Here is a 16,679-nt window from a genome sequence, read left to right as displayed (position 1 = left end):
ACTGATGTAAATAGCTTTTGAACGCTGGCACCAAATTCCCCTAATCCTGTCTGGCTTAACACATGCCTCCTTGCCCACTTTAATTTATTTTCCTTTCCGTTGAGGGAGTTGACCGTATGGAGTTGACTGGGGAGGGAGGAGGAGAGGGGAAGACAGGCGGAGGTGGGTGGCATTTTTCTAATAGCAAAAGTGCCCTGACCCTTGGGACCATGTTTTCTGAGTGGCTGTTGCCCCTGTTCTTTCCCTTCCCTGTTACACAGCAGGAACACACGGCCCTCCCACACCAACACAAACAGACACAGCATGGAGAGAGCTAACTTAGGCATTTGCCAGTAGAGGGAGAGAAAAGAGGACAATCACAGAATACAGTGAATGGTAATGGAGGGGCATGTTGCCAAGTTACTCAGTCGTACAGTTTCTTTCTATAGTGCAGATGACAGTATCTGTGATATGAATGGTTCAGTCAAATTGGTCTACTGGCATACAATGCCTACTCTGCGTAAACATAAGTTGACAACAAGTATGTCCATTCACACTTCGTTTTTACTATTGACAGTATCTGATATTGTCATTGTCCCAACTCATATAGCTACGCAACATACAGCACCAGTCAAAAGTTTGGACAGACCTACTCATTCAAGGGTTTTTCTTTATTTTTACTATTTTCTACATTGTAGAATAACAGTGAAGACATCAACACTATGAAATAACACATTTGTAATCATGCAGTAACCAAAAAAAAGTTAAACAAATGTATTTTAGATTCTTCGAAGTAGCCATCCTTTGCCTTGATGACAGCTTTGCTCACTCTTGGTATTCTCTCAACCAGCTTCATGAGGAATGCTTTTCCAACAGTCTTGTAGGAGTTCCCACACATGCTGAGCACTCGTTGGCTGCTTTTCCTTCACTTTGCGGTTCAACTTATCCCAAACCATCTTAATTGGGTTGAGGTCAGGTGATTGTGGAGGCTAGATCATCTAATGCAGCACTCCATCACTCTCCTTCTTGGTCAAATAGCCCTTACACAGCCTGGAGGTGTGTTTTGGGTCATTGTCCTGTTGAAAAACAAAGTATAGTCCCACTGTAAGGGTTGCGGAACTGGTGGCAGTGAAGTCAGGCGCAGGAGAGCAGAAATAGGTAATAGCCAGAGCAGTTTAATTTCAAAACCAACGGCAATAAGAAAAATAACCTACATGGGGTACAAAACCCGACGCGCACCAGTAACATAGTGCACAAGCACTTACAAACAAACAATTCCACACAAGGACATGGGGAGAACAGAGGGTTAAATACACAACACTTAATGAGGGAAATGGAAACCAGGTGTGAAGGAAAACAAGGCAAAACAAATGGAAAATGAAAAGTGGCACTACGATGGCTAGAAGACTGGTGACGCCGACCGCCGGACACCGCTCGAACAAGGAGAGGAAACGACTTAGGTGGAAGTCGTGACACCCACTAAGTGCAAACCAGATGGGATGGCGTATCGCTGCAGAATGCTGCGGTAGCCATGCTGGTTAAGTGTGCCTCAAATTCTAAATAAATCACAGAGAGTGTCACCAGCAAAGCACCTCCACACCATCACACCTCCTCCTCCATGTTTCATGGTGGGAACATCACATGCAGAGATCATCTGTTCACCTACTCTGTGTCTCACAAAGACACTGCGGTTGGAACCAAAAATCTCAATTTTGACTCATAATAGACAGATTTCTACTGGTCTAATGTCCATTGCTCATGTTTCTTGGCCCAAACAAGTCTCTTTTTCTTATTGGTGTCCTTTAGTAGTGGTTTCTTTGCAGCAATTTGACCATGAAAGCCTGATTCACGCAGTCTCCTCTGAACAGTTGATATTGAGATGTGTCTGTTACTTGAACTCGGTGAAGCATTTATTTGGGCTGCAATCTGAGGCTGGTAACTCTAATGAAGTTTAATGAACTAATCCTGTGCAGCAGAGGTAACTCTGGGTCTTCCTTTCCTGTGACGGTCCTCATGAGAGCCAGTTTCATCATAGAGCTTGAGGGTTTTTCCAACTGAACCTTTAAAGGTTCTTGAAATTTTCCGCATGACTGACATTCATGTCTTGAAGTAATGATGGACTGTCATTTCTCCATGCTTATTTGAGTTGTTCTTGCCATAATATGGACTTGGTCTTTTACCAAATAGGGCTATCTTCTGTATACCACCCCTACCTTGTCACAACACAACTGATTGGCTCAAACGCATTAAGAAGGAAAGAAATTCCACAAATTCCCTTTTAAGAAAGCACACCTGTTAATTGAAATGCATTCCAGGTGACTACCTCATGAAGCTGATTGAGAGAATGCCAAGAGTGTGCAAATCTCAAATAATCTCAAATACAAAGAATCTCAAATATAAAATATATTTTGATTTGTTTAACACTTTTTTTGGTTACTACATGATTCCATATGTGTTATTTCATAGTTTTGAGGTCTTCACTATTATTCTACAACATAGAAAATAGTAAAAATAAAGAAAAACCCTTGAATGAGTAGATGTGTCCAAACTTTTGACTGGTACTGTACCTACAGTGCCTTGCGAAAGTATTCGGCCCCCTTGAACTTTGCGACCTTTTTCCATATTTCAGGCTTCAAACATAAAGATATAAAACTGTATTTTTTTGTGAAGAATCAACAACAAGTGGGACACATTCATGAAGTGGAACGACATTTATTGGATATTTCAAACTTTTTTAACAAATCAAAAACTGAAAAATTGGGCGTGCAAAATTATTCAGCCCCCTTAAGTTAATACTTTGTAGCGCCACCTTTTGCTGCGATTATAGCTGTAAGTCGCTTGGGGTATGTCTCTATCAGTTTTGCACATCGAGAGACTGAAATTTTTTCCCATTCCTCCTTGCAAAACAGCTCGAGCTCAGTGAGGTTGGATGGAGAGCATTTGTGAACAGCAGTTTTCAGTTCTTTCCACAGATTCTCGATTGGATTCAGGTCTGGACTTTGACTTGGCCATTCTAACACCTGGATATGTTTATTTTTGAACCATTCCATTGTAGATTTTGCTTTATGTTTTGGATCATTGTCTTGTTGGAAGACAAATCTCCGTCCCAGTCTCAGGTCTTTTGCAGACTCCATCAGGTTTTCTTCCAGAATGGTCCTGTATTTGGCTCCATCCATCTTCCCATCAATTTTAACCATCTTCCCTGTCCCTGCTGAAGAAAAGCAGGCCCAAACCATGATGCTGCCACCACCATGTTTGACAGTGGGGATGGTGTGTTCAGCTGTGTTGCTTTTACGCCAAACATAACGTTTTGCATTGTTGCCAAAAAGTTCAATTTTGGTTTCATCTGACCAGAGCACCTTCTTCCACATGTTTGGTGTGTCTCCCAGGTAGCTTGTGGCAAACTTTAAACAACACTTTTTATGGATATCTTTAAGAAATGTCTTTCTTCTTGCCACTCTTCCATAAAGGCCAGATTTGTGCAATATACGACTGATTGTTGTCCTATGGACAGGGTCTCCCACCTCAGCTGTAGATCTCTGCAGTTCATCCAGAGTGATCATGGGTCTCTTGGCTGCATCTCTGATCAGTCTTCTCCTTGTATGAGCTGAAAGTTTAGAGGGATGGCCAGGTCTTGGTAGATTTGCAGTGGTCTGACTCCTTCCATTTCAATATTATCGCTTGCACAGTGCTCCTTGGGATGTTTAATGCTTGGGAAATCTTTTTGTATCCAAATCCGGCTTTAAACTTCTTCACAACAGTATCTCGTACCTGCCTGGTGTGTTCCTTGTTCTTCATGATGCTCTCTGCGCTTTTAACGGACCTCTGAGACTATCACAGTGCAGGTGCATTTATACGGAGACTTGATTACACACAGGTGGATTGTATTTATCATCATTAGTCATTTAGGTCAACATTGGATCATTCAGAGATCCTCACTGAACTTCTGGAGAGAGTTTGCTGCACTGAAAGTAAAGGGGCTGAATAATTTTGCACGGCCAATTTTTCAGTTTTTGATTTGTTAAAAAAGTTTGAAATATCCAATAAATGTCATTCCACTTCATGAATGTGTCCCACTTGTTGTTGATTCTTCACAAAAAAATACAGTTTTATATCTTTATGTTTGAAGCCTGAAATATGGCAAAAGGTCGCAAAGTTCAAGGGGGCCGAATACTTTCGCAAGGCACTGTATGTACATATACAAGCAATGATGAATAGTTACGGCAATTTTTACAGTGAACATTTTTTAACTCCATCCTTAATCCATATCTAATATTCCACAAAAAGCACGCCTGCTTCCCTATGAGTTCTTACGCAGCTGAATCAAAAACATGCAATTAATAAACATAGCCATTTCCTGTACAACAATTGTATGGGTGTAAAAATCATAATGGGCAAGACATTTAATTAAACTGCTTCCACAGCTAGGAGTGATTTGGCCCACGCTACTTTAAAAGAGTGCGGACCCATTTTTAGACAGTATCAAGCAAGTATGAGTGTTCTCCTCATAAGTAGTAGTTTAGCCAAACATCACCTATTTTGACTATTTGTATAATATATGATATAACTCTTTTAGATATATAGCATCTATCCTTGAGAACACGTGTGATCTGGGGAAATAAATATTCCCTTAAACTAAGACCTCTGTTAAAAGCATAATAGTGATCAATTGAATGCAATTCAGTGATTCTGCAACTTGAAGCAAACATTTCAATGTCATTGAGATCATAAACGAACACATGCTTTAAAAGCCTGAGAGAAGCAGATATTCAGACTAGAGGTCGACCGATTAATCGGAATGGCCGATTAATTAGGGCCGATTTCAAGTTTTCATAACAATCAGAAATCGGTATTTTCGGGCGCCGATTTGCAGATTTTTAAAATATATATTTTTTACACCTTTATTTAACTAGGCAAGTCCGTTAAGAACACATTCTTATTTTCAATGACGGCCTAGGAACGGTGGGTTAACTGCCTTGTTCAGGGGCAGAACAACAGATTTTCACCTTTTTTTTTATTTTAATTTTACCCCTTTTTCTCCCCAATTTCATGGTATCCAATTGTTGTAGTAGCTACTATCTTGTCTCATTGCTACAACTCCCGTACGGGCTCGGGAGAGACGAAGGTTGAATGTCATGCGTCCTCCGATACACAACCCAACCAGCCATACTGCTTCTTAACACAGCGCTCATCCAACCCGGAAGCCAGCCGCACCAATGTGTCGGAGGCTACACCGTGCACCTGGCAACCTTGGCTAGCGCGCACTGCGCCCGGCCCGCCACAGGAGTCGCTGGTGCGCGATGAGACAAGGAGATCCCTACCGACCAATCCCTCCCTAACCCGGACGACGCTAGGCCAATTGTGCGTCGCCCCACGGACCTCCCGGGAGGCCCAGATTTTCACCTTGTCAGCTCGGGGGATCCAATCTTGCAATCTTACGGTTAACTAGTCCAACGCAATAACGACCTGCCTCTCTCTCGTTGCACTCCACAAGGAGACTGCCTGTTACGCGAATGCAGTAAGCCAAGGTAAGTTGCTAGCTAGCATTAAACTTATCTTGTAGGCAGAAGCAGGCGTGTAAATATTCATTCAAACAGCACTTCTCTGCGTTTTGCCAGCAGCTCTTCATTGTGCATCAAGCATTGCGCTGTTTATGACTTCAAGCCTATCAACTCCCGAGATGAGGCTGGTGTAACCATTTGCACTCGCTAATAGCGTTTCAAACGTCACTCGCTCTAAGCCTTCTAGTAGTTGTTCCCCGTGCTCTGCATGGGTAACGCTACTTTGATGGTGGCTGTTGTCGTTGTGTTGCTGGTTCGAGCCCAGGGAGGAGCGCAGAGAGGGACAGAAGCTATACTGTTACACTGGCAATACTAAAGTGCCTATAAGAACATCCAATAGTCAAAGTTTAATGAAATACAAATGGTATAGAGGGAAATAGTCCTATAATTCCTATAATAACTACATCCTAAAACTTCTTACCTGGGAATATTGAAGACTCATGTTAAAAGGAACCACAAGCTTTCATATGTTCTCATATTCTGAGCAAGGAACTGAAACGTTAGCTTTCTTACATAGCACATATTGCACTTTTACTTTCTTCTCCAATACTTTGTTTTTGCATTATTTAAACCAAATTGAACATGTTTCATTATTTATTTGAGGCTAAATTGATTTTATTGATGTATTATATTAAGTTAAAATAAATGTTCATTCAGTATGGTTGTAATTGTCATTATTACAAATAAATAAATAAATAAATAAATAAATAGGCCGATTAATCGGTATAGGCTTTTTTGGTCCTCCAATAATCGGTATCGGTATTGCCGTTGAAAAATCATAATCGGTCTACCTCTAATTCAGACAGCTATAGTGCTCTGGAACAATTAGCAACTAAGGATAAGGACAAGAACATCTGTAATGTGAAATGTAAATACAATCTAAATGGAAATATACACTTCCATAGAGCCTAGATAGAACTCTACACTGTGAATCCTACATGGCTGCATTTGTCATAGCCTTAGTGGGCTGGTACACCACGCACATCCATAAAACACAGGATAAAAACTTTTATGCATTTTTCATAAGATTTGAAATTGTCTTGTTACACCATGTTTTATGTCATGGTGAAGTGCCTCAATAGAAAGCATACTAATGCTGTTGGCTTTTATGGTATATTGCATGCCAGTAAGAAGACTAAAAACAGGACAAAATAATGTAATCATGTTTATGACACCCATTATTTAGCAACTACCATTCACAAGTTTAATGACATAATTCAATTTCACATACAGTTATCATAATTCCATAAAACAAATAAGAGCTAAATATTGGAAAAGACTACACATAAAGTCTATCAGTTACTTGTATGAACACGAAGATCTCAATATTACTCAAGGATAAGAAAAGTGAAAAGTGGGGTAATTTGTAATCAACAGCAGATACAGATGTGCCATCTCAATTTTATCCCTCTTTTGTTGCTGACAATTTTCCTGCACTGCAGGAAATGCACATTTCTAGTATATTCAAGGCTTAAAAAGGCTTCTAAAGTTTATTATTACTAGCTTACAACTTGGTTTGCCCTAAGGAAAAATGTATCAACCCCTACAAAAATGGCCATTAACTATAATCCACAAATTTCCTGTTGCTGCAGGATTATTTTCCTGCTGAAAGAAAGTAGGTTTAGGTTTATATTCACAAACAGGATTAATTCATCCAATCAATTTGTCCTTAATGTGATAACGTTAATTTAAAACAACAATAACAAGAGTCAAACAGGGGATGTTAGTAGTCAGTCACCATGCACACGGTGATCTGTACAGTGCATCCCTGTGGAAAACATTTAGCTCTGACTCCCAAGCAGCTGTAAAGTGCGTTTTTAGGATGGATAACTTTAATTTAAAACAACAGTAAGAACAGAGTCAGAGGATGGAAGTTTAACTCAGTCTCCATTCACTAAAGAGGTTTACAGTGCATCCCTGTGGAAAACATTTACCTCTGACCCCCAGGCAGAGTGCGTTTTTAGGATGGACTTGACAGATCATACCTCACATTCTCTGGATCCTGAGATCGTGCAGGGGCAGGACCTTGTCTCATTTACCAATGCATCCATGGTCTCAGAGTTTGAATGGTAAGTCAAATAATACTCTTGCAACTGAGAGTTAAGGTTAAGCTCCTGCTTCCGGGCCTTTTTTCTGCGTTTGTGGTTGACTGAGTGCTGCTGCAGCTGCCTCATGCTATTGGGGTAGCGCCTCCACGAGACATAAATTACCAGCAGGATCAATGACACAGACAGAAATAGGGCTACACTGCCTGCAATGATTTTATGGAAGGCCATATGCTCAAACTCTAGTTCTGGGAAAAATGAGGAGGATTCTGGAGAGATGGAGGTCATGAGTATGAACTCTGTTGTGTCTTTGTCTGTCACAATGGGAGAGACAGGTTGTGGAGCGAGTCTTTGTACAGTTGATGCAGGTAGACCTTGGGTTATTGTCGTCGTGGCAGAGAGAGGTGTGGTGGGCTTTTTGGTGTCCACAGCTAAGGCTGTGGTTTGCCTCATGATCATAGCTGTGGTTTGGTCTACAACTGATATGTCCACACAGATTGTGTAGTTCCTCACTATGTCGATTACTCTGTCTCCCTGAACTGACTTGGGGCTGCTGCATATCATGTTGATGTCCTTTGAGCCTCTGAAGTTCTTCAGCCAGGTCACCAGTGGGCAAATAGTAGGGCTGCAGTCCCAGGCGTTACCCACCAGGCTGATGGTATTAATGGAGACCCAGGCTGAAACCGTGTCCTGAGACACATTGCTCAGCTTGTTGGATTCAAGATTGAGTATCTGTAAGTTTGGCATACACTGGAAAACAGCTGGGTCCAAGATCTGGATGTCATTTCCTGAGAGGTCTAATTTTTGCAGCGTATGCCAGATCCAAGGCAGGCCCTGATTGATGGCTCGTATGCGGTTCCATTGCAAGTAGAGGACCTGTAGATTGTTAAGGCGTGGGAAAATAAAAAAAATTATCCTTGAAAATTGATTATGCTCCAAGTGTAGCTCTTTCAACTTGAACAGCCCCAAGAAGGTGGTGCGGGTAAGGGTGCGTAGGTAATTGTAACCCAGGTCCAGGAATTCCAGATTGCGACACTCCAGGAAAGTGCGTACAGGTATCCTGTTGAGACCATTGGATCGTAGGTGAAGGTTTTGGAGCTTACGCAGACCATAGAAATGACCTGGCTGCAGAGAATGTAGCTGGTTGTAGGACAAATCAAGATTGCGCAGGTTTGGTACAGCATTGAAAGTCTTATTTTGTAGAAGTGTAATTTTGTTAGAGCTGAGAATCAGATCTTTGAGCCTACGCACACCCTGAAAGGCTAAGCTATCTATAGCGGTGATGGAATTGTGGTCCAGGTAAAGCCAGATGAGCTGGTTGAGATGAGCGAATTGGTAAGGCAGCAGAGTCAGTAGGCTGTTGTAGCGCAGGGACAGACCCTGGCATCCAGTAGAGATGTTTTCTGGGATGTCTTGAAAGATGCCAGACTCGCAATAAACAATCTTCCCTTCACAGCGACAACTTGCTGGGCACATCCTCTCCCCCTTGCTGAGCAGCAGAAGAAAAGATGACAGGAGAAGAAGACATGAAAGACGCCTATCCCAAACTAGGGAACCTGTAGATGAGAAGAGATTTGAGTGCATGTGGCTACCAAAGCACACCTCAATTTCAGTATGTGTGCCCTGTCACTGTGCAATGTCCATGACAGATTGATTGATATTTCAGGCAGATTTGCATTTTTCTGTGGCATTCTGTGAAGTGAAAATCCAGTCAACTATGGGTGATGGGTCTTTCTAAGACATAAATGCACAGCAGCAGAGCAGACACGGAATAACTTTCACATTTCATACCACTTATGAGCTCAATAATGTATAATGCATATTCATAAATATATAAAACGGCAGGTATATTACTCAGTGACCAATCATTTGTTGGGTTTTAGAGCAGCCAAACAACCCCTCATTATAAACCCCATATAAAACATTGGTTGTACACTACATAGGAAAAGCAAGCATCAAGGAGTTTTATGTAACAAAGCTTCAAAGCACCATGAACTTTCATGAAATAGAAATATGTATCTTTATGGGTTTCATTGGTGGTCACTTACCCATGGCTGCTTAGTGAAATATGAGCAATCCTTTCAGCACCATGGAACTGTCCAAATAATTCATTTAACTCCTTTCATTCGACACACGCCTGCTCTACCGTTAGAAAACTGAAAATATTACATGAATTGCCTAGTGAGTTTCAAGAGATGCTCTTAAATGTATACATCACTGACAATAATACTTTAAATCAGAATAAAAGACAAGTTAGAACGTAAGCAGTTCCAACTGTTCAATATATCCGCGGAAGAGCATAATGTACTCATCCCTAAATAGTCTACTGGACTGGTAGCGACTTCACCCGTACGCGGCAAAAAAAAAATGGAAATACTGGCTATGCGCAATAAACAATTCCGTTCAGGCGTGTCGGATTGCACAACCAAGTGCAACTGCAACACCTTGCGCCTTCTCGCTCTCTACATACACATGCATGCACCCTCGCGAAAAGAGAGGGAGAGAGACATAGCCATAATGGCATTTGAAATGTCTCTCTATTCCTTTGAAACTTTTTTAAGTGTAATGTTTACTGTTCATTTTTTATTTAAATTGTGTGATCTATTTCACTTTCTTTGTTAAGGGAAACATGTTTCCCATGTCAATAAAGCCCTTCGAATTGAGAGAATTTCACTGTATAATAATCGGTCACATTCGAGTTACTAAAATAGATTTTTTTTAAACTTGTGCATTTATCGAAAGATAAAAGTTCTTCAACATAGTGATTTATGAACGATCTATAATTATTTACAAAAGCTACCTTACTCATGACGAATTTTCATAAGAAAAAGTAGCCTCCATAATCTGGCATCCCTAATCTGTTAAAACATTAAAAAATGTAATGACTAATTTCGCTGTCGTAGCCTATGGCAGGCCGACTGTCCACAGTATCTATAAATAGCGTCACAACAAAATAGGAAAACGTGTTGTAACATTTGGGCTACATACAACTATAAGTAAAAACAAAAGATGTATAGTTTGTCAATGTAAAGTACTACAAGGGACCCTTCAAACATACATCATGTGCAGTTCAGGTCAGCAATAACAGTGAGAACAATCTCTCCTAATACATCAAATATGTTTGGGAAATCAGATCAGTGCTGTTTAAACTAATGGCAGGATAAAATGATTTTTTTTCAGTATTTTGGCCTTTTGTGATTTCTTATTGAGAAATAAGATTGGATTTTTGTTTTTAAGTCCCTACCCAGGTAGCACATAACGTTCTGAGAACCATATGTTTCTTAGAGCTTGGTGAGAGCGTGGTTGCCCTATGTTATTTGCATACCTTTCCTTAACTTTCTGTGAATGGTGCAGGATAGTTGCTTTGCTTTAGAATATTCTCAGCACATTTAAGGAACTAGACAAAAAAAAAGTCAAACATTGATTACATTTCATTTCAATGTTGGGAATGTTCTAGGAACGTTCTCCAACTGTTTCGACATTGGGAATGTTCTCAAAAGTTCAGAATGTAAAAAACATTCTGTGGGAATTTCAGTACTTCAGCATAACGTTTCATACCGGTTTCCTCATGGTTCTATTTAAAGTTGTGTTCTCAAATTGATCTAAGAACATGAAGAAAACTTTCCATAAAAACCACAAGAAACTTGAGTAATATTCAGAGAACGTTCTAAGAATGTTACTTAAAAACATACAATCCAGTCTCAGCATCAACGAAACTGTCCTTAAGTGTGCTCAGGTGTATTGGCCCACTAATTGGCCACACCTGATCATAATGAGCACTTGGTTCCTATGAAATGGGGTCTGTTTGAATAGACTAAAAAGAACATGGCATTCTAGCTCCTTCCTGGTGGCGCAGTGGACTAATTCCATGGATAGAAAACAAAAGATCATACAAACCTCTCACTGATGCCTTGTCCCAAAATAAAAGTGTCTGCGTGATTAATGCCCAAGGAAATGAATTTCCATGCATTTTAACTGTGCTTGTAGTTCAAAAAAGTTAACCCCAAATAAGCTAGCAGTGTTAAAGTCATGACCACTTGCTTAACATTGAGCGAAAGTCATTCAAATAATGTAGAATTGATTTTTTCAGAGAATCAACAAAACCTCACAGGAAAACTTTCAAGGAACAAAAGTAAAATGTTCTCAGAACCTCCCTGTGACCTAAAAATAAACTTTTTTATAACATGGATATTTTTTACTTCTGTTCTCAGAACATTTAAAAAAACATTTTTACCAGTCAGGAAGCGTAATGCTTTGTTCCCACAACCAACGTGAAACCAAAAACATACGGTCCCACAACTTCCAAGGAAACAAATGTGCTGGGGATTGACATCATGGGCCTATCATTTTGCAACAGGTCATTGTTCAGTGGGCCATGTGAACTCTGCTAGCAATGCGCAGCAGTGTTTAACATCGAGCCAATGGATTGTTTAATCAAAAACAAAGATTAATTGACATGTCCCATATTTATTTGAGAAAAACAAACATTTCATACAAAAGTCTGCACCTGGAACCAAATCTTGTGTGCATGCTGACCACTGGTTTTGCCTGTCACAAGAGAAGGAACAATCTTACAGTATGTTGACCCAAGTCACTGTGTTAGACGCGCTTCTTGGCCTTTTCACCCTGGGGGAAAAAAATAAAAAGATGTACTGTTAAAAGTAATGACAACTTGCAGCTATGATGACGATAATGCTAGAGCAACAGACAACAGTTGTCCTCATGCCATTTGTTTGAATTTCAGTGATGTGAGTCTACTACACTACCTTAATGGTATTCCCCAACTCCAGTAGTGTCTGTTGATAGCAGGGTTCCATGCTCTTCAGATTCCCAGGCTTGACAATCTGTTTGTGGATCCCAGGGCTGCCTGCATCCTTCACCATCTGAATAAATTTATTCTCCTATAGAATAGCAACGACCAACATCAACCAGAATTAGCATACAAGAACTGTAGATCTATAACTAAAGCAGCAATTTTATAGCTATTAAAACTTGTCTTGCAGTTTAAATCACAACTAAACAAAACTCAAACATTTATTTAAATAGAAATGTGCATTTTGTTTATGCAGAAGCAATGTAATTGACAGAATATTGCTTTTCTGCAATGCTATCATTCCAGCCTTGGCCACACATTGACATATTTTCATTGCTCTTTGTGTCTTATGTTTGAAAAATACATCCATCTCACCTGTACCCCCAACAGAAATGTGAAGGCCAGTCCAGATTTTCCCGCTCTTGCAGTTCTTCCAACCCTGTGCCAACAAAAAGTTGTTGCACAGAAAGGCAAAATAACATTGCATACATTGAAGGGTCCCTTGTAGTACTTTACATTGACAAACTATGCATCTTTAGTTTTGACTTATAGTTGTATATAGCCCAAATGTTGTTACAACACATTTCCCTATTTTGTTGTATGAACATTGCACACAAAAGCTATAACAAATACAATTCAACCTATGCAGTTACAAGTGTAACAGTTAAATAAAACAAGCTAGCTTACCGGTGAATGTAAGTCCTGATGAACTGTGGTGCATCGTAGTTCACAACACATTTCACCCCGTTGATGTCAATGCCTCTGGCAGCAGCATCAGTGCTGATCAAACTTGAACAGAAAAAAAAATATATATATATATATATATATATATATATAGCAAAGAACAGCAAAGAAAATAGGATATTCAATTATCCGCTAACAGACATTCATACTTACAGTTGGATCTTTCCCTGTTCAAATTCCTTGAGGGTTCTCTTCCTCTCATTGGGGGAGAGTCGTGAGGAGAACTCAGCTGCCTGCACTCCACCAAAAAGATGCACTAGCAGGTACAGTCTGTCAGAGAGAACAGAAAGCAAAATCAAATTGCTGTGAACATGTAATCTTCATCCAATAACGCAGTAAGGATAAAACCAGTGAAGATTCACCAACCTGTGAGCGGCTTCTCTGGAATTGGTGAAGCACAGAATGGGACTAAACTTCAGGCGCAATATGAAATGAAGGATGAGGAGGGGCTTCTTACTCAGAGTGCAGGGCACATAGTATTCCTAGAAAAGAGACCACAATGCTCTGGAATATAGGATCAATTATATTTTAAAAAATTGGGATGTTTTGTAACTTACTGTCAGGCCCTGTGGGAAGTTAAACCTCTCTTGAGACTCAGGGTTGGTTGTTGACCGACTGTGGACAGAGCTAAAGAGTCTGGGTTGATGCAGGCCTAGCTGCTGCAACTTCTCTGGATTCTGAGTCAGTGTGGCTGAGAACAGGAGCTTCTGCAGAGGCATCTGCGGCGGTGACAAGCTGTCACAAAGTAAAAACAGATGTACTACATCACTGAAATGCATATACCCTAGAATAATGTATGAAAGCACACAACCCATAGGTGCAGAACAGTTTGTATTCTCACAAACAAACCACATAGTTGCCAGTCCTGCATTTTCCAGTACTGTCTGAAAGAATGCTGAGAAGTGAGGTCTTACCTCGCTGCTGTGATAGGTGCAGGCTCTGTCCTCTTGAAGATTGAGACTGCTTCAGAAACTCTCCTGGGTCTGTAAACTGCCTTGGTCACCTGACTGAGCCAAGACTGGTGCATGCTGTCAATCATCCGGTCTGCCTCATCAATGATCTGCAGAGAAAGTTTTAATATTGACCATCATGAAATATGAATCCTTTATTGAAATACTGTTAGTCATAACACCCATAAAAATACAAATGACATTCACTAATATTAGTACACTCACAAGGAAGCGGAGGTGTTCCAAACTGAAACCATCATTCTTATTGATGTGATCAACTAGTCTCCCAGGGGTTGCGACAACAATGTCTGCCAAACTGTGGCTTATTCCACCTCTGCAAAACAAGCAAAATGTGTATTTCTTTCAGATCAATTTTCTATTTAAAATCATGGTGTTATTTACGCAGATATTACTATTTTGAATGAAAGGAAACTAAGCTTAAACAAATAAAATAATTCATTATCCACCAAGGAAGAAAGACCTTGATGTATCTACCTGTTTTCTGAGAGTGATGCTTGCTCGGCGGCAAAGGACTTTTGACCAGCAAGCATGACCACTTTCAAGCTGTTGCCCTCCGCATATGAACTGAATACTTTGCAAACCTGTTTGAGAAAACATTTAAAAAATGTTCAAGCTCAGCTAACCAAAATAAATCACAAGTTATCTCCATCATGGAGATTGAAGGTTTGACCCAAGTTACCTGCTGTGCAAGCTCTTTGGTGGGCAACACTGCCAAAACCCGGACTTCACATACAACTCTCTCCATCAGTGCCTAATGACATAAAAAAAAAACAATTATGACTTATCTAGTGAAAAAAAACATTATATATTTAGTTAATGGTTTAATTCATACCTGAATAACAGGTATGACAAATGCCAGAGTCTTGCCACTCCCCGTTGGAGCAGACACACAAATGTCTCTGGGTTTGTAGCCCCCTCTTCCAATCAATAGACCATGAGAGACACTCTCTAAAATGGCTGGGATGACCTCCGCTTGTACTGCAAAAGGGAAACAATAGAAGTTGAGTACTTTCCCCTCCCACATTGCGACAGCAAAACAGATTTCAACTTCCAATCCTTTATGCCTGCTAACCTGGAAAGAGGTGATGAATTCCATTGCTCTCAAGTTTCCGCTGGAGTTTAGTACAAATTCCTGGGACGTCACTGATGGGGACTAGGTTGCTTGTAATGTCTCTCTGGATTACATCTGGTTCAGCAAGCCACTTGGGCAGGACTCTTTGTACCTAACATATTAAATATCTAAAATGTATCATGAACATACTGTAAAGACATTTCCCACTACAAGTTATATCAACGCGCTAGTGCACTTCACCAAACGGCGGTACCTTTTGAATAATCTTTTTCTCAAATCCTCCTAGTATGGTGAAACCAGTCTGAGAGGGACTTGTTTCTGTGTCTTGTATTGACTGGTCAGTCTGAATTTTCTCCACCATTTCATCATCATTTTTTAGCAGCTCTGTTTTGTCAGCAGCAGCAGCCTCTTGCAGGTTTCTATTCTTATTGTGGACAGATGTCTGCTTCATCCCATCTAAGGAGAGAAACAAAGAGAATAAGAAATACTAATATAAAATAAATTCTTATGAATGTTATACCATTTCAACTGTAAATGTGTGATATAAAATAATAGATACACACCTTTGTCCTCTTCTGTCAGTTGCATCTTTTTCGTATCCTTCTTCTTTCGTGCATTGTCACCCTCGGAAAGTTCTTCAGGGTCTGGTGGGGACACTTTCCTCTTCTTTGGGTGTTTTGTCTCATCGAGGTTGCCTCCCTTGTTTTTTCTTTTCTTCTTCACCGAGGTGTCCCCGTCATTCTCAACTGTTGTTTTTGACTGGTATTCTTCTTGACATGACAAGCTCTGTTGCTCCTTGACTTTGGCCTTCCTCTGAAGCTTAGCCAACAACGCTTTGGCTCGAGATTCGTTGCTCGAGCCATCATCTCCTTCATCCCCAAGGTATCTGTGAAAAGCATAGTCGTCAATGTACTTGGTTTCAGGTCCCCAATAAACACACTTCATAATATAACTACATAGCTAGCTGACTATGTCAATCAAGAACTAAGGAAGCTAGCTAACGTTAGCGTACAACAAAAAGTGAACATACCTATTAATAAGGAACAGAGCCATTGTTCAAATGTTGAAAGGGGCCAAAAAATGAGATGTGGGCAATAACTTCAACAATGCAACGTTATCTAGCAGCCATTCCACAACAATATATATTATAACTTTAACTATTTTTGCTGTTTCACACGTGTGTGTTTTCCTAGAGCTTTTTAGAGAAAGGAGGTGTCTTCCTGTTTAAAGTCGCTTTAAAATGACGTTAGTAGCTTCAGAAGAAGAGTTGACCAAAAAAAAAAGGGTTGACCACTTTCAAAAATTAAAAGGTAATGTTTTCTTTATGTCTTGTGAGTAAGTAACGCTAATCTTTTTTAATCTTATTTGTTCATAGCTTAATATTTTAACTAGTGTTATCAATATTTGTATATATATTTTAATACAGTGAGCGCGTTATGAAAAGCCCGCTATCCTCGGAACCCACACCCCTGTAATATGCAGCCTTCCGAATTA

At 40.1% G+C, this 16,679-nt stretch overlaps 1 protein-coding gene and 1 pseudogene across 2 annotated transcripts; both read right to left on the bottom strand.

The window, feature by feature from the left end:
* Positions 1–6,721: 6,721 nt before the first annotated feature.
* Positions 6,722–11,910, bottom strand: LOC110535988 (leucine-rich repeat transmembrane neuronal protein 4 pseudogene; annotated as a pseudogene). The gene has a single exon (XR_016484578.1). The product of XR_016484578.1 is annotated as a leucine-rich repeat transmembrane neuronal protein 4 pseudogene (transcript).
* A 122-nt stretch (positions 11,911–12,032) lies between these two features.
* Positions 12,033–16,663, bottom strand: ddx51 (DEAD-box helicase 51). The gene is made up of 16 exons (XM_021621423.3): positions 16,216–16,663; positions 15,749–16,071; positions 15,439–15,641; positions 15,186–15,336; positions 14,946–15,091; positions 14,793–14,864; positions 14,588–14,694; positions 14,318–14,426; positions 14,057–14,202; positions 13,700–13,877; positions 13,509–13,624; positions 13,296–13,412; positions 13,086–13,187; positions 12,774–12,837; positions 12,352–12,486; positions 12,033–12,211 (listed from the first exon to the last, which is right to left on the bottom strand). The coding sequence occupies exons 1-16, from the start codon at positions 16,236–16,238 to the stop codon at positions 12,185–12,187; spliced, it is 2,019 nt and encodes a 672-aa protein (XP_021477098.2). The 5' UTR covers positions 16,239–16,663; the 3' UTR covers positions 12,033–12,184.
* Between the last annotated feature and the right edge of the window lie 16 nt (positions 16,664–16,679).

This window comes from Oncorhynchus mykiss, chromosome 11 (genome assembly GCF_057628025.1).
Source record: "Oncorhynchus mykiss isolate SJ-2025 chromosome 11, ASM5762802v1, whole genome shotgun sequence".
NCBI lineage: Eukaryota > Metazoa > Chordata > Actinopteri > Salmoniformes > Salmonidae > Oncorhynchus > Oncorhynchus mykiss.
The sequence above is the reverse complement of the archived record's forward strand: the minus strand, read 5'-3'. Positions and strand labels throughout refer to the sequence as shown.

Coding starts and splice junctions, on each gene's coding strand:
- ddx51 (XM_021621423.3), bottom strand. CDS start 16,238: ATGGCTCTGTTCCTTATTAATAG. Junction 15,092..15,185: donor AATTCATCACCTCTTTCCAG/GTTAGCAGGCAT, acceptor TCCCTTTTGCAG/TACAAGCGGAGGTCATCCCA. Junction 12,487..12,773: donor CATTTCTGTTGGGGGTACAG/GTGAGATGGATG, acceptor GCTATTCTATAG/GAGAATAAATTTATTCAGAT.